Here is a 24071-nt window from a genome sequence, read left to right on the forward strand (position 1 = left end):
TTATGTATGTCCCACAAAATATGTTGTATTTAATAAATACATGTAAATTAAAAACTATTGGGGGACATTTAATGATACATTAATTAATAACATCTGCTTTTTCTAACCAGGAAAAATCCACTGATGAATATTAACCTGTCGTAAGAAGAAGATAATTACTGAAATCATTAACGGTGGTGAAAGGTTGTGATTAAAGTTGAGTCAATCAGGTTGTATTACCAATTCTGCATTTAAAGAGAATAAACCTTACACATCAGGTTTACACTTTGATAAAGGTTCAGAAAACTGAAGCCTTCATCAAGAAGAAACTGAACTATCCTCTCCTGCACTGGATGGCCTGTTTGGCTGACTGGAAAATGTAAAAGCATTGGGAACATTAGACATTTAACCACATTACATCTAAATCAGGTGTTGACAGGCTAGTGGAAAAAAAGCCATAACAATATTATGCTTCCCTAAAATGCTCTTGTCCCTTTCTCCTAATGTTTAATTTTCTGGCAATATTGTAATATTGCTATGGGGTTTTCTGAGCTATTGTGTTTCATTCTCTTTGGTTTCATATTTCTAACTTCTACACCTAAAATGGGCATTAAGACACCGCTTCCAGGAAAAGGAATAAGAGGTTTTTTTTTCTCTTTCCTTTTTGTGAGCCCCACAGCTCGGTGTAATAGAGTTATTAGGTGATTGTAAGAGGCTCTGTGTCTCTGTGTGCTCTCCTTTCTCGCCTCATTTTAAGCCATCCATGATGTCATGAATAGGTGTTGCAGGATATTGTGGGAGTCCTCCTCATTCTCCTCCTTTTCCTCTGTGCACAAATATTGCATCAGAACAAAGGTAGAGAGAAACCTGAGAGACAGATTCAGTTATAGATAACAGCAAATCCATCATGCAAACTGCCTTTACTCATAGCAGATGTCTTGAATTTAAAAAAAGAGAGTTCTTGCCGCAAATGACTCAAGGCTCCAAAAAAAGAAGGCAAGTTTAAAAAAATGACAGCACCTGACCAAAACTTCAAAGATAGTCCCAGGAGGTAGAAAAAAATCCTGGGAGTTTTATAGTTTCCCATAAAAAGCACAGGGTTTATATAGGAGTGAACCTGAGACCGCCTGGCCCTGAATCGACCATAACTCACTATAAACCTGACTGGCCAGGAAGATGGCCTCAACAGAGCTAAAATGTGCCTGGCCCAGTGCTTGTAGCTCTGTCTACAATGTCAAATGGCTACACCTGTAAACCACCACTTTCACCATCTCTGCACTGGCTATGACCCAACAGAGTCTGGGACATTTTAAAGTCAGTGAACGAGGTAAGAGACGAGGTAAGAGACGAGGTGGCCCCTGCTCATTTAGTATTCCAGAGTGGACTGATGCAAAATGATACCATAGTGCCTGGGAGCACAGCATAGCTTAGCCCATGAGTGCAAAAACCCTCTGATCATCACACGCAAGAACTCTATCTAACATGGATTCTCACTGGATTCCGTAGGTATTATCCATAGGATTATAGCTAAGAGCACAAACACAGTATGGAAACAGTACCCCCCCCCCCCTCCTCACACACACACACACACACATTGAATGTGAAACATAATAATGCATGAGACAGGGCCTATGTCTGTTTCCTATGAACCTGCAATGAAGCCCCTAGTTGATAAATCACCTCCAACTGGAGTGCAGGAATTTGGCGGCTTAATGAAAAAGTCATGTTGAGCTGGGAGGAGTTGGTCGGCCCAGCTCTGGGGTTTCTAAGCGCCCTATCGAGGCCCCAACAGGAGGGGAGCTGTGGAGCATAATGGGGGGAAGCTGGCGGGGTCAGCGGCATTGGATTCAATACCACTGCACTGTCTGGGAATTTACAGCAGACATATAGGAGATTCAGCTGAACAAGTATAAATGTGTGACTGCCTAGAATACAGTGATGTACTGAAGAGCAATTGGGCATGGGAGACATGCCGTGTGCATTTCAATGTACTGTAAGTGTGGTCTGATTTACCAGATTAGATCACAAAGACACATTAATTATAGGTACAAATACTTCAGTCATATTTTAGTTATACTGCAGTGTTTTAAAGGAAAGATGCAGTCCACTCCAGTAAAAACTGAGGTTGTTTGAATAACCCTAAATTATACTTCACCATATTTGTTCGTTATACATTTTAAGATGTTCTTAATTAGATTTAACATGAGAGATCACTTTCAATCTGTTTTTTTCTACTGAAAAGCCCAGTTCTAAGCTTCATTTTACACTGTGGTGTTTTTCATGGTTTAAAAATGCAATCATGGTTTTTCAAGCCTCTCTCTTCCATGGAGCACCTTATCTCTTACTGTGGAGGCTGAAGCAGCGCTCTGTGCTTTTTCAGGTAAAGAGGGACAGGGGCGGTGTGGGCACCACCCCATCCTCTCTCACACAACTCTACAGCGCACCTTGCCCTCTGAGTGGGCAATACACGCCTGTATCAGTTTCACCACCCACCCAGAGCACTGCATACATCTGCATTTCCATCCACTTAAATGCAAAGTAAAAGTGCACCTTTAACACAAAACAGTGTGGTTGCTGAGAGAGTCCAACTAACACAAGATAGAGGTGGGTATTACTGGAAGGGTGGAAGGGAGACAGAGAGCCAGTAATTCCAAATAATGGCTCCCAATGGAGCAGTATAATACAGCATGTACACGCAACAAACACGTACAACAATAAAGACAAAAAGGACATCAGAAATGTACACACATGCACATGCAGTCTCTCACACACAAAGCCACATACCATTACGATCATTCCCTAATTTCCACCATTAAATTTGGCAGTGCTGTTAATACAAAATTAATGCATTAAAACAGATGACTATCTGTGAGCTAAATAGCTATCAATTCTAAGAGAGCTGCCAAAATCCCTCTGTGAGAGAGCCTGTGAGTATCTGCCGGGATATTGCTTTGTAACTGTCCCTCCATCCCTATTAGCTGGTGTCTGAGTGTATCTATCTGCGTGTGTGTGTGTGTGTGTGTGCCATGGGAAGCTTACATGGTTTAGAAAATTACAATTCACACCTGATGCCATGCAATTCATTGGATTAATGTAGACCTGTCTCCTTATTTGAATGATAAGATTGTATCCTCTAAAATCACAGAGGTAGGAGTCAGGTAGGAGTTTTCCCTATCACCTGGGAAGCGAATGTACAGACTAGTCCTTGGCTTGAAATGTGTTAGAATAAGTCAAGCAGCACCTTTGTTATTTAAACATAGTGATGTCATGGCAGCAATCATAACTAGTGAGGTAACTCTATTTCACTCTGAAGGGAAACAATGTAATGTGCCTTTTAGGTTGAAAAACACACCATGACCAGAGGGAGAGGAAACACCCTTGTATGGGTTAATCACTGTCTGACAAATGTGGCCATACAATGTACCTATAACTAACTATCCTATTGTATCCAAAAGAGAAAATATGAAAAGTAATTGTGCAAGCGCTGCCTAATTATGAAGGTTATAAATCAGGATTATTTAAAAAATACATATTTTAATGATGAGGATTAAGTTTGGAGTTGGGGTCGAGACAATGACAATATTTAATGACCCCCGTCTTCCCAGCAGCAGTGTATTTGTACATGTGCAGAGGTTTGTTTCCCATAAATCTGAACTCTGGGATTCCCCTGGAACGTAAACAAGTTGTTTAGGAAAGCAAAGCAGAGTGACTGGAGTCAGGGAGTGCTGGCAGTTTGGCCTGTGCTTCCCTGTCTGCCAGCAGCACGAAGAGCAGCTCCAACCACAGGCCCCACTGGGTGCCAAGTGTGGTGGCTGCTTTGAATTAGCCACTGCAAGCTGCAACATGCCTAAAACTTAGGTTGTGGATTAAGGGGGCCGTGTATTCCAGGCTCAAACTGCCTACCTACTGCTTCCTGAACCTCATCCCCACCCTTGTCCTTTCTTCTCCTTTACTCTTCCTAATCCCTGCCACCACTCCACCGCATCCTGTCCCTCTGTCTCAAACTCCATAATGTGCTAAGTTACTTCCTCTACTGCCTTGCTGTAGAAATGATCCATCACTACCGGTGAATAGAAACACAGTACAATATTTGTCTCTGGGAGGGAATAGAGAAACAAAACGGACCTCTGTGTCGTAAGGGAGGGCAGCGAGGGAAAGACGGATCGCTGTAGGTATCCTTGGAGAGGATGACTTAACATAGGCCTGTGAAACAAAGTAGCCGGGGAGGGGTCACTTAAAGACAATATAGCTACTGGTGCTCCACACCCACCACTCTTACTTACTTTAACATTAAATAAAGCAATAATTATTGAATTCCGTTTGAATGAGTAAGATGCTAGAAAGTAAACAATGGGAACATAATTGCGGAGGGAAGGCAATCAATGCAGGCAGTCATTTGGGCCATGTTGATTGTGTAGGCTGCTGTATGTGTTCAGTGCGCGTGTAAGTGTGTGCACATTTGTGGAGCCGTTGCAAATCTAAGGTGAGCTAAGGGGAGTATGTGCAGTGACAAGGAGCTGAGTAATACACTCTCCCATGCGCACGCACAAAACAAGAGTTGGGTAATCCCTCCTTCAATAATGACCCAGGGCTCTAAACCATAGTTCTCAATCAGCTGATCGATGTGTCCACATAATTCATGTGCGAGACACTGTCTTTGAAAGGGGAAAAGGAGGAGGATAAGCAAGCGGGCGGTAGAGAGATCAATGCCCTGTGTGGTGATAACGAGCCTGGGCCTATGCCCACAGGAGCCCAACACTGGCGTCCAGGGTCTTTCTCATTAAGAACATTTGGATAAGCATGGCTATACATACATAATGTGCACTTCTCATGGTAGCCAGATAAACACATTTCCCTCCCTTCTTAATGAGCTCGGTCCTGCTTTTGTGACACACAGCGATGACTCAAAAATAGGCAGGAAACGATGTCAATATCCAAATAAGAAAAAAAGAGTAAAGCAAATTAACAGCAAGCTGTTGGCCTCCTCTTTCAGTAGCTAATTAACAGCTTAACCTCCTGGTGCTTTTATGAAAGCCATGCTGGGAGGAGCTTGCCAGAATTGCAATACAATGAGTCTGCCTGCAGGAGGCGAAAGCAGGGTGGAGCCATGGGGGTACCCAAACAACTGTTACAGACACTTGATGACATGTGTAGTGGCAAGGTACCATCTGGAAGCAGATTGGGGCAAATCAGGACCTGCCCTGGCCCTTCTCTCCATTACCCAGAGCACTGAGTCAACATCACAACCCTCCATTTTGGACAACGGTGACAATAATTACTTATACAGGGCTGGGGAAGATTTCTTTTTTTTCATTTTCATTTTAGCAAAACAGTAGGCACACAGCAGGCTGAACGTTTTAGATTTTAAGTTTGATTCATCGTTAATTGCATCAGTGTTTTACTGACACTTTTATCACAATAATAACTCATGACATTAGTTACACAATACGAAACAGCAATATCTCTGAAACTCTAAAGGCTACAATGAGATTTTCATAAGAGATACAGAAAACAAGCAGGGCTGTGAAAAAACAACAACACGTGGTTTCTGCACCCACAGCACCAACGTAACTACTCCACCCCGGTATCTGAGTATTTTTCACAAGCAGACAAGGTGACTGCATCCAGAGGCCACTAATATTACTCTACAAATCACTCCCTGTCTTCTGGCTAAGAAATTGGGCCGCCATGCAAGATTTAAATCTGAATCACAGCCAGTGTGACAAGTCGTGTACTCCTCTTGCACTGTGGATCCTGTGTTTAAGTATGCAGCTTTTTCAGCATGCTTCCTGTGAGGGGTCGCTGTTTGCAATGCAAACCACAGCAATACCTGTTAAGTTATCAATCAAACAGAATCGTCTTGTACATCTATGACTTCCAAGTGATTTAGAGGAGAATCTCCGGAGTGTATAAAAGGCACCGCACTGTGTGATCAGAGCTATATAGGGCTGCTACTGGAAGCGCGTGTGTGCATACTACATAAGAACAACATGACGGACTACCTAGATCTGGACTCGGCTGTTCTGTAGGTCACTGATGTGTTAGCAGGCTAAAGGCAGAGGCAGCCTTGCACCCACACGGCTGACAAGAGTCTCCAACACCTTACTGACTCTCATTTGTCACTTGCCAGCTGGCAGAATGGCCTTGTGGGCCAGCAAAAATCTTGGCAAAGGATAAAAAAAAAAAAAAAAGAGTTTGGAGAGGGCGGAGGTGAAAGAGCCCTATAAGAGTGAGGGAGACGGTGAGTCGGCGATAGGAGAGTGTTGGATTAAGATACAGGCAAACACCACTTGTAATGATTAATGCAGTCAGTGAGAATTAAATTCAGAGCAGGAACATTGCCCAAACACAATTAGTCCTCGAGAACAAACATCACACTCTGCCGTGAATGCAGATTCATTGCCATTTATTGTGAGGGAGTAGCCATCAGAAGTCAAAAGGACTCCGTCAGTAAAACTTCTAGAGAGTCAATGTTGAGATTATGTGTCCCCTTCCCACCTTCTGGTCTACTGTGATCCAGAAAAAGCCCTTGAATGTGTGCCCATTGCAGTGGGGTTGACCAAAAGCAATGCTTACTGAACTGCAGATCTGCCCACGCTCTAGCTTCTAAAGCCTATTGTCATTAGCTGATCTCCTGTTCCACGTTTTCACTGATGTAACGGCAGAGAGGAGACACCGAATACAGTTTCCTCAGGCTTGTATTATCTCGCTTTCACCCCTGGCGTACTCAGTTTGGCAGTGTAAATATTTCATTACCACATAATTGGTTGCTGCTTCAGGCTACTGTAACACTGTATGTTTTCTGACGATCCTGTATCCTTTTTATGTAAAATTCATAGAAATGTGTTTTGGGGAGAGGGTGTTTGAGATCTCATAAGGGGGAATGTTAGTTGTGCATGCACTGCCCTCGCACAAGCTTTCTAGAGAAACCAGCTAATTAAGAACAGTGATGATGTGCTCAGCCAGTGTCAATATTTAACCCAGTCTTACACTGCTATCTCTATTAGAAGCCCTGCGCCGACAAAAGGAGCAACATGGCCTTTGAGAGGTCCTCTTCTTTAAATGAAATCTAATGAGTGGGGTTGAGTGGAGGTGAATATACAGAGTGGGTCTATATGTGGGCTTATTTGCATGGAACATGAAGTGCCTTGTTGGAGGAAAACTGATGTTGAGGGTTCTTCAAGCAATTCTCGCACCAAACACCCACCCGTTTCACCTGTCAACTCTTGCAACTAAAAGCTGCAACTTTAAAGAGTGAAACTCTGACATTACACTTTGGGTGTTATAAACCAGAGATAAAAAGCTAAACATTTAAGTGTAGTGAAAAATACTATTGCTTCCAAAATGATGATGATCGAAATCACATATCCCTAATGGCCTTTAAGCTATTACCATTTTGAATTAGAACCCTATCATTAACATGCAGAAAGACACAGCTGTTGCTCTACCCATCCCCCTCATAAGGACCTCTATTTTTTCATAAAACCCATCGTAGCCTATGACCTATGTCCACAAGGAGGTAGTGCACTTTTGATGAATGTTGCTCTGTGCAGTACCCCCCCCCCCTTCTTCCCATGAGCACAGCCAACTCTATCACTAATACACATGTGACTCGCTAACACAGATATCTTTACAGGGTCATTCTGTTGGGCCTGCTCATTAGCCAAAGAAAAATACATAACTCTACTTTCCATAAAGAGAGAAACAAAAGTGCTCATTGATCAGGGTGATCAATTGAGGATCAATAACCTAAACCCTCATCATTCCCAGTGCAGCATAATTGCAGCTGAGATATGGTTGTCATCACTAAAAATCAAACACAGACCAGACTAATTGGAAGAAGCCTATTGCTTAGCTCACGCTCGCAAAAAGCTATACAAGGCCCCAGAAAGACTTGTGCTGGCCGGTCATTGGAGCTTCCTAAAATAACTGCTCATGCCAGTAGCAAGTGTCATCATGGAGGTCATTGTGCTGGTTGCCCATTTGGGGACATTTAATACAGGGCATAACAAGCGACCTCTCAAGAGTGCTTTATATCCCTTCGCATGTAACTTTTGCACACAAGTTTTAAGATCACATTCAGCCCCACTTTTATTGCACAATTTGTGATTTTAATCTAATATTTTGGGGGAATGTCCGTATTAGACAATGTGTTGCTGACCTCTGTGTTAAGCAGTGGTCAGAAAAAAAAGGTGTCATTTTCCACCCCAGTAGTTCAGCACAGTAAAGAGGCTTAGAGAGCTGGTAAAGCAAAGAGGCGTGCCTGATATAATAGATATTTTACAGACTGGCATCGCAGCCAGGCTGCCCTTACTGGCTGCACCATATACACTGCTCAATCGTGCAAAAAATCTCAAACTATACTTCAAAGCCTACCACTTTTCCCCTTCCTGTTTATTGATTAGATAGAGCTCTTGTTCAGTAATTGTGCAGTAAATCAAGCATGGTGAGCACTAATCTCAAAGCCGGGAGGAAAGTGTTAAAGGTAAAACCTGCTGAAAAGTGCATAATTACGGTGCTGTGTTCAGCCAGCAGAGAGGATATACTCCTCCCTCTCACATTTCTCACTCACTGCCTGCCTGCGCAACCAGAGGCAGCGGGGAGAAGGGTTGGCAGAGGAGCAACGGGAAGTGTACACAGTTTCTAACCACCTCTCACTCCCTCCCTTACTCTTTCAATCCTTCTTGCTCTCAATGCATTCCCAACCAAAGCGCCGGGGGCGCCATGCTTGTAAAGAAACCACAGCCTTTTGAGTGCCTCTTGTATTTACAAACGGAGGCATGTTGGAATCAAAGGCATTACCACATGACATAACACATTAAACAGCTGGCAGATTGAGAATTTATAGACTGAATAGATAGTGAGTGTGGTAAACAGGAATTGTGACATTGTTGGATCAGTTATCTAGCTATACTTGGTATGAGAGCTAAACTTACCGAAACCAGAGTACAGAATGGGAATCAAATGCAGCAGCTCACTCCTCTCCCTTGCTTTGCCTTCCCTCTTAGCACACAGCTCAGGCTATACTCCAGGTGGAGACAGCTATCACTTTCCCATCAACTTCCTGTTCCTCATGTCTCTCCTCCCCCCTTTTCTCTCTGCTCTCTCGCTCCCAGCTGCACAACTTGGTTTCTGTGCCATGTTTGAAGAAATACAAAGCTGTATCTTTCCCCCCCGTCTTCTGAAGTACTAAAATCTGCAGTTAAGAGATTTTTTTTCTCTCCGCATCCATTCTTACTCACCTCAGTTTTTATTTCACCCTCATCAGCAGGGACCTAAAAATAAATGATAAATGGAATATGATATTTTAAAGTCTTATCTCTTATCTGTTCTTACAGGGGAATAATAGGGTAGTTAATCCTGCAGATCCTACTCAAATTGATTAATCAGCACATGCGGACAATCAAATAAATGATTAATATTCCCCAGTCCTGTGGTCGGACAGTTACCCCTGAAACCATCAGTAATAATTCAGTAACCCTTCCCAGACCACAGGCTGCAGCTAGTCAGCCTCACTCAGCATCAGCCCTCTGATGTTCAGCAGGACTTTGAACTCCCTGCACAGAAACTCAGACTCACCAGGGGTAAAACAATCTGCAGCCTACTCTCTCTCTCTCTCAAACCCTTCTACAATACCTGCCTACATGATCAAACTCACACGCCATATACAATATATACAATAGAATTTAGGGTGGAAAGCAAAATATAAGACAAGGGGTGCTTCATCTACATTCAAGATAGCGCACCATCATACTACTGCGGGAGGCTATAGAAACACATGTGGATTCTCTTTCCCATTTACTGTACCGATATGCTATAAAACAAACCGTCTCAAATCCTTTCTGTATCATACGGAGGCCAATTGTAAAAATTCCCCATGCCGTTGAGCAAAAACCTGAACCCATGTGTTATGTAAGCACTAGGTGACGTGCCTGAAAAAATAATGCCACTGTGTTCTCACAGCTAGAGAACCAGATGTCTCCAGGCACTCACACACAGACAGACTGACAGAGAGACAGGCTGTTTAGCAGCAACTCTCCCAGGCCTCACCACACTGAGCACACCCTGTCCTGCTGGTGGACAAAGGGGGGGAATCCATTGAAATAGGCCTTCTTTTCTCTCCCGTTACCCGTGCTATTCTCCCTCCCACAGAGGTCAGCGAACAGCCATCTTCATGGCGCTGCTCTGCATCTGCCAGCTATAACTGTTCTTAATCAGAGAGGCTGAGGAGAGCACATCTTTCTCCCTCACATTTGCACCCAGAGCGGGAAATGAATGGTGGGGTTGGGGGCTGGGTTAGGATGGGAGATATACTGTATGTGTGTGTGAGTGTGTCATTTGTGGGGGCAGCAGGTAAACACTGCTTGTAGGTGTGGAATGTCTGCTCTGCTCCTAACAGGCCTAGATTGCTATGGTCGTTGATGTCCGTGTCTGCCAGTGCTTGGACACATGAGGCCAGTACTGTACTCCAACACACACACACACACACGTATGTACACACACTGTTTCACCCTAATCCCTCCGCTCTGCCGTACAGGAGGCTTGGCCTTTGTGTTGCCTGAATCAGCATGTGCAGCTGTCTAGTGTGACGAACACTACTCTACCACTGCCAGGACACCGTGACACTTCACTGCATTGCTATGTTTTAATATGGCTGCCTCGCATTATTACAACCATTTCAAATTCACCTAAGTAGCCACTGACCTCGGGGGAGTTTACACAGGCTAAGAGAAGGTTGAGGTTTAGCTATATCACACATTGATGGCCTTTAACTAGTGTTTGAGAGACTTGGAATGATTGTGCTATACGAACAGTCACAACTGGAGGAAGACTGAGCTCTAAAGTGAGTGGCCATTCAGTACTCTTGCCAATATGCCTCATGATATATAGCTTTGTCTTTAATAGGCACGGGCATGGTGTGTAGGGCAGTGTCGTGAAAAAGACCCAGTTTTATATAAGCGTTACAGTTCACTTTGATCTGTTCTCTTGCTCCACTGTTTATAAATCAGCCACACAAATATTTATGAGCGGAACGAGGAAAATGGCTGGTCTGGTTTGTATCTCTGCCCTCCATCCCTCCCTCCCTACTGTGTTCCCTCCCTCTCCCGGTGGCTGATGTGTGGATGAGGCCACCGCAGATGCAGAGCGAGCACATAGGCCCCAGGCCACATCCATCATATCTGTTCCGTCTCTGGCTATTGTGTGGCCTCAGAGAAGGCCGATCCAACCAAAGCAAGTAACAGCATAGTTAAGCATATTCCTGTGTGTGGAGTGCTTAATCAGACATATGTATTAGTGCCCCTGACTAATGCATCACTAGTTCATCAGCTACAATGCTTTCTTAACTAATACAGCCATGTTCAAAAAGATTGGCTCTGCCTCCCTTCTAGTTCATCTGTTTCTGCCTACAACACACACACAATGTGATGGGCCCAGAGCTTCTGGATCCATACGCTTTAATTGCTCCCCTCTGCCCTGACCTCTGATCCAGATCACTCTGATATACAGCATCTCTATTAGATTGGGAAGTAGGTAAATATTCTTCTAATGACCCTCAGTTCTAGCGACACCATTGAAAATGTAGAAGAAGAAAAAATCAATCTCGTTTTTTTTTTCCCTTTTTTGCCCTTCACTGACTATTAGTTCCCTTTTTATCTGGGGGTTGACTCCAAAAATGTGGAGGGAGACCGAGCAGAATGAAGTGTCTACTCTCATTTTGACAGGGCAATGGACTTTACTGAGATGCATTTCGGTAATGAGGAGATTACAAACCTATGCTCAGAAGGAAATATCTTTTTAACGGCATCTTGACTGTCCTTCAAGTAACACATTGGGTTTACTGAGCCAATAAAGAAAAGTCAGACAACCTTTATCTAAACTGAACAGAATGTTGATCCTGCAATCTAGACTCAAGATAATTTAAAAGATAACACGGTTCAAGCGGGAAGTAGACAAACTTGACCAAATGTTACCCATCACGTTGTGTGGGTGCACAAAGAGATAGTGGTAAAGGCAAGGCTGTGCACGTATAGTATGCGTTTGTGCATTTGTGTGCACTGTACAGTAAAAGCCGATGAACTGTATGTGTGTGTCTGTGGGCGGGGGTGGGTGGGGGCAGAGAGGGGGTGGTAGTGGTGGACTGGCTTGTCGATCGATGCAGTGATTGGCAGTTAATGGCTTTTCCTGTTCTGCCTTGGTAACCCTGGCCTGATATATAAACCCCTGACTTTGTGGAGATGGCTTCATCATTTTTAATGATTTAAAAGTTGAGTTGAATACTGGGAATATGCCAATGCTGGATATCTCATCTAAAAAGCCCTAACCTCCCTTCCAGATGTAAGGCAAGGCAAGGCCTTCAATGATAAGTTATTAGAATGAAATTCAAAACACATATGTTTTTCTCTATTTTATGTTGGCCTAAATTTATAGGCTGCTGGGTCACAAACGTGCTCCTTATCTAATACGACCACTCAAAGAATCTAAAATCACAGAAGATCACAGATAATAAACATCCAAAGAACTTTTCCCCCAAATTATACCATACTTTTCTCCCAAACACTCAGTAATTAAAGTGCAGACCAGAAACTAAGCTTAAGAAAAAGGAGAAAACGTTGTACATTGAGGACAATTGAATGATAAGCTCCTTTTGATGTGAGAGAGAAGATGGTAGGAAATCAGAGTACAAACAGAAGGTCTCTTTGTCTTTTCTCAGAATAATTCCATGTTCTGAAGGGTTTACCTTTATTTGGCTCCTCACTTAACCAGTTTCAACTGGCTTAAGGCTTAAGTCTGTGGTTTAAGTTTATTAAATATCCCATAACCCCAGACATTTTAACATTTCATCTCCCCAGAAATCCAAACTGAGCTGATTGCAAAGAAAACTAGGAGATCTGTATTAGGAGGCCATAGTGTCCATAGTATGGATCTCCAAAGCTGCTGTTGTACTATTCACATCTTCTGTAAGTCATCTGTGAAATGATACTTCCTGAGAAACAGGAAGATGGGTCTGAACGTTGGTGAGCACAAAAGCATGTTTTGTGTGTGAAAGACAGAGAAAGATTAAAGTCACACTGGGACTCATAACTGCAAAATTAATACGCCCTCACTCCTGAAACATCAACAAATAATAAAATACTTTGCTTTACAGAACTTATTAAGATACTCTCTCTCTCCCTCACGCCTCTCAGCATGCAAATGAATACATTGATCATTTGAATAATAATTTGCATTCCAGATCTCACAATTTCATGTTCAAACTTTAACAGCTCCCAGAGTTCTCATTTAAACAGTAGCTGCACAGACAGCCCTTATGGTTCAAATTATTTCAACATGACAATTCCAACCTAACAAGCATAAATTAAGGACATTCCTATCTAGTGACAGCGATAGGCCATCTGAAGGAAGGATCCAAGTTTGAATTATTCAGCAGTCCTTAATTTTAGGGCTAGTGTTGATTGAATGTGGTGACATTATAAAAAAGAGTTTGTGGGGCTGGCAAGGAAGGCAGTGAGGGAAGATAGTATATGATCTGGGACTGAGCCTAGACGTTCAGTGGCTATGGAGACTTCCTCTGCTGTCTGCTCTTCTGAAGAGAGCTCAGAGGAAAGAGGCCTCTGTAAATCAACATGAGATTGAAGAGGACTTTATAAAACAAAAATGTGTGGAGCTGCTTACAAAAGCCTGCACTTCAGTCCTTTGCTTTCACCAGCTTTGGCTAGTAAAAGAAAAGCGTCAGACAGTGTGACCCTGAGGTTTGCCACATAAACGAAGCAGGGTGAGGTGAAGGTGAGCAAGGAACAGAGATGATATGTTGGGGTGGGGCTTAAAGGCATAGTAGTTAAACTCTTTTTTTTTTTCTCCAACGCCACTCTGTCTATTCTGGGCATCAGTTTGTCATGCAGGAATGTGGAGGCCATAAAGTCTCTGTGCCCTTGAGAAACTGAAGAGCATTCTCGTCCCCAACTCTTAAAGCTGTCTCTCTCTCCTTTACTCACTATCCCTTTCCACAACTCACTCCCCCTCTCCCTTAGTTTAAAGTAGAACACAGGTGTAGAAGATGGCACCCGTGGGAAAGATAACATTGGGGAACATTCCTTGGGTTAAAAAATACATTTTTTTCCCCCTGATATTCTTCATCAGGGAATCTATGTAATTGCCTTGGTTCCATGACTATGCTTTTGTCCCCTTTGTGTCTCCACCCCACGCTCCTCAACGCTACCTCTTACATCACTACCTAGTAATTTCCATATTACAATTTAAACGGGAGATTCTATTCTCTGCTAGTTTTTCCATTTTCGTCTTTCCATTTCATCCATCTTTTGTATTGAAGAATAAAAGGCACGATGAGAAAACAAGGTGCAAAATGATCTTTTCCAGAGCCCCCAATAAAAAACGTATGACACCCTGGGCTGCACCGCTTAATTACAAAAGGATGAAATCTTTTCTTCTACATCTGGAGAAAACATTGTCTGCATAACACTGATAGATTTACAGCTCCCAGTTCTAACCCTGGACTCAAGCACGGAGCAATTACGCAAAACATGGATGGACAACCAGTGCCATGAAGTTCAGGAAGAGATGGCTATTCTGTCTTGGCACTAAAGAAAGGACCTCTGAGGCCCCAGTGTTTCAAATAAAAATTGTACCCTGAAAATTATCCTTAGGAAACTAGTGGATGGTTATTTTTTACTCAAGCCTTGATAGTGGTCACAGTGTGGTGATGTGGACTTTTCACTACGCTTCACATCACATTTTGCTCTGAACAACCCATTCAAAAAAGATTTATTTGAGGTCAGCATGCATGCAAGCATCAGCACCTTTCTGGCCCATCACTAAAAACAATGAAATCGGGAAATTGCTGGAGTTATGCAATCCAACAGTAATCGATGCAGCACAAAATTGAAAGACCAGAGGGGCCGATTTGTTTAAACAGAGAAAAAACTAGGTGGATAAAATGCAGTACATGTTCTGAACAGTAGTGTAAATTAAGCATCAGTTTTAACCAAGCTGCCTTCCAACAAACAACAAAGCCAAAAGGTTGTGTTTACGAACTAAATGTCCTCACTTATAAATACATAGATAAAATGACTTAGTACTGCTTAGAATGTTGTGTTTAGCTACTCAAACATCCCTTCGGTCTTACAAGTGGGAATGAAACAACAGCTAGGGCACATATCTATCATTCTGTAAAATGTATCGGTCCCATGACTCTACTCTGTAGGCCAAACCCAAACAGAATAGAGGTCCCTGTGTGCTCATCCTGGTACCTAAGACCTCCTCCTCCCCTACCTTGCTTTCATGTACAGCTCCACTGAACACAGACCTCAGAGCTGAGTAGTTTTGTGGCCCTGACCACTCGGAGGCCATTAATCTGGTGGCTTAGCCACTGATGTATTGATGGCACAGAGCCGGTAAGCCTGCCTGCCTCACTCTCTCCATCCCTTCAGCTTAGGAGCTACATAGATTCACAGGAGCCTCCATCTGGCCTCATCAAAGCAGTGTTTACCTGCCAATTGCCACCGTTAGTCTTTTAGGTGCAGTGGCTATAGGTCACCAGATGTATTGACCAGTTGGGCAAAAAGACCTGTGAGACGCTTCAGTCAAGCCATGATAGCCACACTGTGTGTTTGCATGAACTCAAAGCACATCAGCAGCTAGATTTGATGTCTTTCAGTGTTTCGAACTGCATTCTGCAGCTTTCATTTTACAACTAACAGAAAAATAGAGCCTACGTTAAGGTGCTCTTTAGAGCAATACAATTCCAAAAGTAGCATTAGTGTTACTATATTATCCTTTATTGTGGGCCTATAGGCAACCACACATAATTCCAGATATATACTTGACCATCAAACAACAAATATAAACTTGGTTAGTGGGGCAGTTTGGTAATTGCAAAACATGAAAAGGTCTTTATCATTTCAGTCTAGGTGTTCATAGTAATTGGGTTATTTGTGTGCATGTAATGTAATGGCATTCAGCCTACATGGAATCTCATTTTACTGCAGTTTGACTGCCAAACACATATTAAATCCATAGGAGATAATACAGGCCCCAGATTAAACGGAATCCTAGACTTTTTGAAGAAAAGGAAAATGGAATACTATCTCTCTGGCATCTTTACTGTTGGGATGGTAAAAACACAGGAACATGACTGATATATCTGTAATATCATCTTGACAAGATAGAGGCAAGCAGAGCAGAGGTATAACACAGATATACCTCTAGATACAGAGACCCTCCAGTTGGTGCAGAAAGAACTTTCTCCAATATGTTATTATCCTCTCAATACTGCCCCAATCTCCTACAATCACTTTAAAGGAAATAACTTAATTTTACCATTGGTCATAATCACACAACTTAAAGACGATTTCAAGCCTGTAAAGCTTTATGTGCCCTCTTTTTTATTGTAGCTAGATCTGTTGATTTAATAAGAGAATCAGTGTGTTGACAATAACGTTAACATTACTTTGCTCTCAAGTGAAGAGCAAGGAGCCTTTTACAAGCTGAAGAGTAAGTAGACGGAGTGGGATGGGGCATGCAGACAGAGGATGTAGCTGAGGAGAATGTTTAGTTTTGCAGCATGGTCGGATTTAAGATATTTAACCTTAAGCAGATCCCCATTTTAGACCACCCACTGATTCACTATCCATACTGGTTTGTTTAGTGGGTCCCTTCACACCTATTTGCTAAGTCTATTAATAGTGTGGAGACAACACCAAAAGGTAGGAAAGGGGAGAGAGAGAGAAAGCAATATTACGTAGGCAGAGTGGACTGAGGGGTATAGAGTTAATACAGAAGTTTGTTTAAGAAACTGTTTATTGTCTGTCAAAAAGGGGGGATCTGGTGGGAGGTACAAACTGTGTATCTACACCATACAGTACTACCTACAGTCACAAAATCTCCTACTGTACACAAAGTGGAACTTATCTCTGCCTTGAACTGTTATGAACCCCAGTCACAAAAACTGATAGAACCGTGCCTCCTATTTTTTTCCTTCCCCCAAACACCAGTCTGCCTTTTCCACTGATCAGCTTGGAGATAACAGGATCATCAGCTTCCTTGCACGTTAGCAGAAGCATGCACTGCTGATCTGGTCCAAAAATGAAAAATCTGATCAAAACAAACAACCATTAACACAATGACCAAGGATCTCCAACTCCCAGCTGATGATGTAACACGTCATCTCTACTCTTTCTCTAATCCTCCTATGGCTATGTGTGATGGAACACAGAGATCGCATCTCTATCGCCACCACAGACCCAGGACCAAGAATCTGGTCTTGTAATGCACTGGGCCCTTTTAACTCTGGCAATTGTGTTAAACAGCCACAGACGAAAAAAAACTGGGAAAAGACCAGCCTCCCCTGTCTAAGTAGCTATCTGCTCAACGTCTTTCGCTTTCTTTCACTGTCACTCTGTAGTCCCTGCATCACCAACAGTAGGGCTGTTGCACATACAATGAACAACATCAGCAGCAGCAGCAGCTGCTGTGCCACGGGTGAAAACCTCTCCCTGGCTTTCACAAAGGGTGTGAGCTAGAAAAGTTGTGAAACTCTTGCACACTGCCAAACACTAAGCCCTACTAGCCCCCCAGCCTGACAACCCCTCTCTCCAATTCACCCTGATTTCTGTTGAATGCCACTCCTTCCTTGTTCCACTCACAACTCAGAGTAACTGAGATCAGTTTGAGGTAGGACACTAGAGCTCAACGTCCTGCAGGCAATGGACACAAAGAGGGCAACTGGGGTTCAGGACCATGACTGCGTTAGTGAGTTGGTGAGGTGTTACTGGGGCCTATCAAGAATTTACATACTTCCTTAGCGTGATGCCTTTTATCACATGTACATCACTTGTACGGAATCATATTATAAGAACGTCTCTTTGAGCAATTAAAATGGTACATTTTATGAGCCCTATGTTGTCATCTGTTGGCACTTTAGATTTCAAGATTGCTCTGTGTGTGTGTGTGTGTGTGTGTGTGTGTGTTTGCACATACACACGCACTGCATTCACACGGTTGTGCATGTGAAAGGAGAGAATGGGCTGTCTCCCAGGATGTGCAGCAAGCGCTTTATTAGAGCGGTAGTACCAGTAAATCAGAGCTCAGCTCTTCCTGGAACTGCTGCAACCTTTCCCACTGAGCACTATTACTGAACAATCATAGGCTAGCCATGATAATTAGCCGAGTATCTATCCTTCCAACCCTCCTGTCGCCCCCATCCCCTCTCTCCTGTCTGTCTCTCCATCCTCCTCCTATACCCCTCCTCTATCTGGTGGGTAAGCGGGTAAGGCCAGGCGCCCGCTGGACGTCATTTCGCCAGAGGGTATCTCACAATACCTGCTGTAATATTTGTCTTGAGGTTGGCCAGAGTGGCAACTTTGCCTCATTCGTTTGCCCACACGATAAGACTTGCAAAAAATATCAAGAATTGTTGGGACATTCCAGAAAAATCTAAAAATCCCATCTGGGACAATAATATCAGGCATCCTGTCATCTAGTGGGCACTTGGCCTAAGTCTTAGTCAGCAGGACTTATCTCCTGCATGAGTCTGAAATATACTAATGAGCTCTATTTGATTGATATTTTTTCTAGAGTTGGAGTATAGCTATGACCTATTAGTGGTTGTACTCCAACAACAAACTATTGTATAGCCCAAGAGAATTGGAGTCAATCCTGGTAGTAATGATCATTAATGGGCAGGGGTCAACACGGTTTGCATTCCTGAGACTGAGAAGCCAGTGCTTCTGCTGAGTAGGATCATCAGCGAACCCCCTTAATGCTTTTTCATGTAACCACTAATCCCTTCATTTACATTACTGCCTCTTTCCCTCTTTCATGTTTCGTTGTGAGTATTTGCCCTCTGCAGAGTGTAGACATTGTGTTTCCTCAGTGTTCACTGATTATTTTGGATTGCACTGAAGTGTAAAATAAGAGCAGTAACTACATCCAAGATACAGATGTATTGTGTTAGTTAATGGGCCAGCCGCTGGGCTCCACTTAACACTATGTTCTCATAGGTAAGGAGCAGAGAGTGGATGTGACTGAGTGGGTAAGGTGGAGAGAGAGATAGGTGAGAAGTTTGCATAGTTATGTGTGTGCTCAATAGAGCGGGACCAGGACAGAGGGAGGGGTGTCATGACTTCCTTGGTTAAAGATTCCCCATCTGATAGTGACGGCACTTTCTCCCTTTCTTTCCATGGTCAAGCGGCATCTGGAGTGGATTTTGTGCTAGCAGACACCGAGGAACATGATTACATTCGGCTAACTGCGCTCTAAACTGATTATGCATGTGCCAAGCTAATGGACTACATTTGCAAGAGGAAAAATAACATCCAATCAATCTCAATTACCGCCGGTTGCACCGGCCCTCGAGACAAAGAAGGTAGCCAGCAAACTCCCCATGCTCCTCCCCTTTCCCCCAACCCTTGACTGGAAGCTGAGGCCTGTGGCTGGGCCTGGTTAGGCCCCACCCTTTCTGTCTGGCCAGAACAGCCAGGGCCTGGGAGCTGGATTAGCTCCACTCATCTCACCTCCACACTAACACATAGCCAAGCCCTGAGGCCTTCTGCTGCTAGTATAAGGGCTATCATATTCACACACAGTATTATGTACGGGCTAACTGTAAAATGAGAATGGATGCCGGGCTTGTTCAAGAAGAGTGAGTCTCAGGGGACTGCTTCATGTTCTAAAAACATACAGTATAAACTAAATTTGGGGTTATCTGGATGCTGGAACAGAACCCATCTGTTTGTGCTTAGGAGTGACCATTGTTAGAGCAGATGGGTAGCCATCATGCTGTCATCAGAGTCACTATAAACCCTATGGTTCATTGGAAAAAGAGAAAGTCAAAGTTAGTTTAAGAGCACAGTGTTGGAAGGACACACAGCGCTGAGGAAGGGTATGTCTCAGCTGAGAACACAGCACACAGGGGAAGACGGCATCACTCCCCTGCTGTGTGGTGGTCCGTGTGGTCAGGATGACTGGCAGGATCTTTCTGTGGTCTTTTGGAACATTCCAATAGTTGGGGTGGTGGGGGTGATATTTTTAGAAAGCCCTAATATGGGCCGCATACCACAAACTCTCAAATTATCCCATCCAGTTTAGCCCTCAGTTTAAACCTTCCTTTTTAATTCCAGTAATTACAGGCTCCAATTTATATGGAGCTATGCACACAAAGGGCCTGTTTAATGCAAACCAGTTTGATTTCGGTGAAGTGTCCCAAGCATTTCCCACATCATACAGCCTGTTTATGCTGACTTGATGATTTATTTTCTCCCCAAAAAGGTTAAAAACGGTGCTATTTGCATCAGATTTCTTTGGGGAAGAATAAATGAATGGTGATTTTCCTTTTTTCGTCTTTGCATAATATACCAAGTTGGGTTTACAGGCTTGTGAGCCACTGTGGGTTTCAGCCTGTCAGTATTTCTACCAGGCCAGTAAATCGAATGCAGTATGAAGACTGTAACATCAAGTCAAGTGGGGAGCCTCACAACCATGTACTTGTTGTCCGCTAATCACATTTGTGAGTCATAAAATATTGTAATAATTCCTGTCAACTACTGAACTGTTTTTGAGTAGTGTCTGGAAGGAGAGTTTATGAGGACCACAGTATTCTCGGGTTGGGAGAGCAGGTAATTTCTGGACAAATCCACACACTCTTACTCAGAAGATCAATTGGTTTTAAGAAATATGGAGCCATCTTAAGAGGCTTAAGTCATAAAAAATGATCATGCCTGGATGTGTTGTACATATTTAATCCCCCACAGTCTGAGCTGCAGTATGACATATGTCTCTTCTCTCTTAAAAACTTGTGCGAAAAAAGAGACGAAAGGAAAAAAGAAATATTTCTCTTCTGCCTTCCGGGCTTACAGCAAAGTGGAAAGCATAATGTAATATAAAATTCTGAGAGACAAAAAAAATGTCTCTCTCTCCAAAAGGTGTGAGGAAGAGAGAAAGAGAGAGAGAGAGAGAGAGAGAGAGAGAGAGAGGGAGAGTATGCCAGAGCCTGCCTATTTTGGTCTAATGTGATACTGTCATTGGAATGTGGGCCAGTAAGTCCAGCAGCGAGGGCCAGGAGAGGATGACCATGGGTTGGAAAGAAACACAAGGATAACAGCCTATGCTTTTCTGCTGTCTCACAGCTGACTCAACACATTCGCAGATTATGTTGCATATTTGCATTTCTATACATCTATAAATTCCCTGTGCATTTGGAAATGTTCCTGCAGTGCCCCCGCTTAGTATGGTGCAAACCGCATAGTCTCCACTCAACACCCTCTGTGTCCCCTGGCTCCTTTAACCTCTGTACTAGGAGCCCTACATCACACCTTCCCCTTTAACACTTTCTCTCTTACTGTGATTCCAGTACCAAGGCTTTGTGGACAGGACACATGTCTGTTATGCCAGTGGTTCTGAGGATCCGCTCATAATCCTGCATGATTTTCAAATAGACACCCTTTTTGAATGGAATTCAGATTCATTTTTAAATGGACCACTTCCCCTTAGTTTTTAATGTGATTAAAAACATCACGCTTGAACCAGCACATTTTTCACATGCCTTTTAGTGGCTCCTTTCCAAAAGACATCATACTATAACATACTAAGATACCAAAAAAGTGTCAAGCACTGTTTAAATACTTTTCCTGTTTACTTTTTAAGTGTCAAACACATGATAATGGAGCGGACTTATTACTAAAAAAGGTCAAATCTACTAGGAGACAGTGCACATTACAGTGTTGTATGTTAGATTGTGTTGATGTGTATGTAGTGTAGGCCTACAGACACGGAGTGTATGCTGTCACTGTTTGTAAGTGTTTTGTTGTATGTGTTGTATGTGTGTGTGCATGTGCAGCTATGCCAGTTTGGGTTAAGCGCAGAGTGGCCAAAGCCGCAGACACACAGGATAGGTACCTAAGTGGAATCAGGCCTGTTAGATTTATGGCCATTTGTTCGGAGAGTGTTCATCCATTGGCTATTATGGAATGATTAGAGGAGAAGGTGAAGCTCCAAGTCCAGCAAAAATCAATACGGCTGTCGAGAACGATTCAGCCTTTCCCGCTCCGAGGAGTATTAGCACCAAACCTCTGTCTCCTCACACTTCTTCATTCGTCTCCTACTGATTCACCCCTAAGCCTCCAAACCAGCTTCACCTGCCATGTTCTACTCATGGCAGCACTGTGACCCTGCCTCTATATGAGTACTTGGAAGGCAAGAGTTACATAACAAAGCTATCATTCCTGCACTGGGAGCGTGACTAGTTAGTGGTCTGGCCTACTATTACTAGAACATTAACGTGTTTTGCGGAGGCATATCAAATTAGCAGGCAGAGGATTAAGGACACATTTTGCCATTTGTGTAAAACTTATCAAAGTTGAATAGGATAATAAATCCTCCCAAATATGACACGAACACTACTTCTCCTGGCAATATTATGAAAATTGTCGTTGTCAGTTGAGTGGTGGGTGTGAGAAAGGAGCTTGAGGACCACTAACCTTGTAGAGTTTGAGGCTTGCCTCATGGCGGGTATTGACAGTGTGCATCCTCAGCTTCTCCAGGCTGTTAGTGTAGTAGTCGCAGGCATTGCACTTCAGGTGCACCGGGTTGCCTATGGCCACACATTTCAGGCGCCATTCATTGCCTTTGCCCCCTTCTTTGATGTGGGCCACAAGCTGGTACTTTTGCACATGCTTGTCTGTCTTGCAGTGTAGCTGGAAGTTGGCCTTAAGCTGTGTGGTGTAGTGGCACAACTTGCACTGGTGAGAGTCGCCCACCACAGCGTGCCACTCCTCCTCCGGTAGGCTGCGTTCAGCTCCCATATGCATGCCAAGCACATCCAGGTTGTCAGTGGTGAAGCGGTTGCATACAGCGCACTGAAAGAGCTTGAGGGAGGGGTCGCTGGTTTGTGATAGACTTTCTCCTAGGGTCATCAGTTCTTCGGACACCAACTGCCCACCGCCCAGCCGCACGTCCATAGGGATCTCCCCACCTACTACAATGCACATGGAACACAAAGAGAGACAAAAAAAAGAGGAAAAGAGGAAAGAAAGGTATTTAGATGGCTGCATACATTCACTTATAATTGTGTTAGACATATTCAAAGCTTACAGTCTAAATCAGAGTTCTGTTTATAAAGATCACTTTTTCTCTCATTCATTTACTTAAATTCTACAAAGGAAGTCATAGCTTGTGCCACTCTCATAATTAATAACATCTCTGAAACTTTGAAAAACCACACTCTGTTGGTCGGTATGATATTGCATGGGGGATAATGTGCATGTATGTATTTATAGCTATCCTTGCTTTGAATTGAGAAAAAAACAAAGCCTGGACTTTTCCAAAGCCCAAAGACGAAAACCTCAAACTGCCAGATAATGAACGTACGCATTGCCCTGTCTGGGCAGGTGCACTTTCATGGCCTGCCTCTAAATCAACTCAAGAGGCCATGAGCGCCACAGAAAAAGCAAGTTATTTTATCATTACTGAAGAACTAAGGAGTTCCCAAGCACACATTACTGTAAATCAAATCCATCGCCCTTGTTCACTGAATAATAATATAAAAAAAATCCTTCTCTGCTAGAATTCTTTTGCTTCTTATCTTCCGGATTGCCTCTAAATCAATATGTACATCTAACAGATAAATTCTGCTTGGTACTGAGTCTAAACGATGAAGAGGGGGAAAAAAAAAAGGCAAGCACATATCCTATGACACCAACCACAGAACTGATGTCTACACAGTCTGGGAAGGCTGACTTAAAAAATGAATTCTAAAAATATGAGGTAAGAGCAACCAGAGTTTTTGCCTTTGCTTGCTGATCTTTAATCTTTCACTGCCCAGCCTGAGCATGCAGGCTTGACCCTGCCTGGCTTTACACTAAATTAATTCCAGCAGCTCCTTTTTATTTATTGCTGCAGTATGCAGCCTGCTCTTGGACTTTTCTCCATTACCTGAATTTTTATAGGAGAGGGAGACCTTTGAGAAGCCCTCTAAAATCACTCACAGACCCAGCTCCCCAGTCATGGCTTCTTAAACTCTCTCTCGCTTACATACGCACAGAGGTACACACATGCCCAGTTGCTTTCCCTGTCCTGTCTTT

General features: G+C 43.2%; 1 protein-coding gene across 3 annotated transcripts in view; it reads right to left on the bottom strand.

Annotated features, from left to right (window-relative positions):
• zfhx3b (zinc finger homeobox 3b) overlaps positions 1-24071 on the bottom strand; it is a 136096-nt gene that overhangs the window by 60161 nt on the left and 51864 nt on the right. For all 3 annotated transcript variants that reach the window (XM_076109887.1, XM_076109885.1, XM_076109886.1), the window contains exon 4: positions 22470-22966. In XM_076109887.1, coding sequence (XP_075966002.1) covers positions 22470-22966 — 497 coding nt within the window. The remainder of the gene's footprint in view (positions 1-22469; positions 22967-24071) is intronic.

The sequence above is a fragment of the Anarhichas minor genome, unplaced genomic scaffold, assembly GCF_050575085.1.
Source record: "Anarhichas minor isolate MPS153535 unplaced genomic scaffold, ASM5057508v1 ptg000042l, whole genome shotgun sequence".
NCBI lineage: Eukaryota > Metazoa > Chordata > Actinopteri > Perciformes > Anarhichadidae > Anarhichas > Anarhichas minor.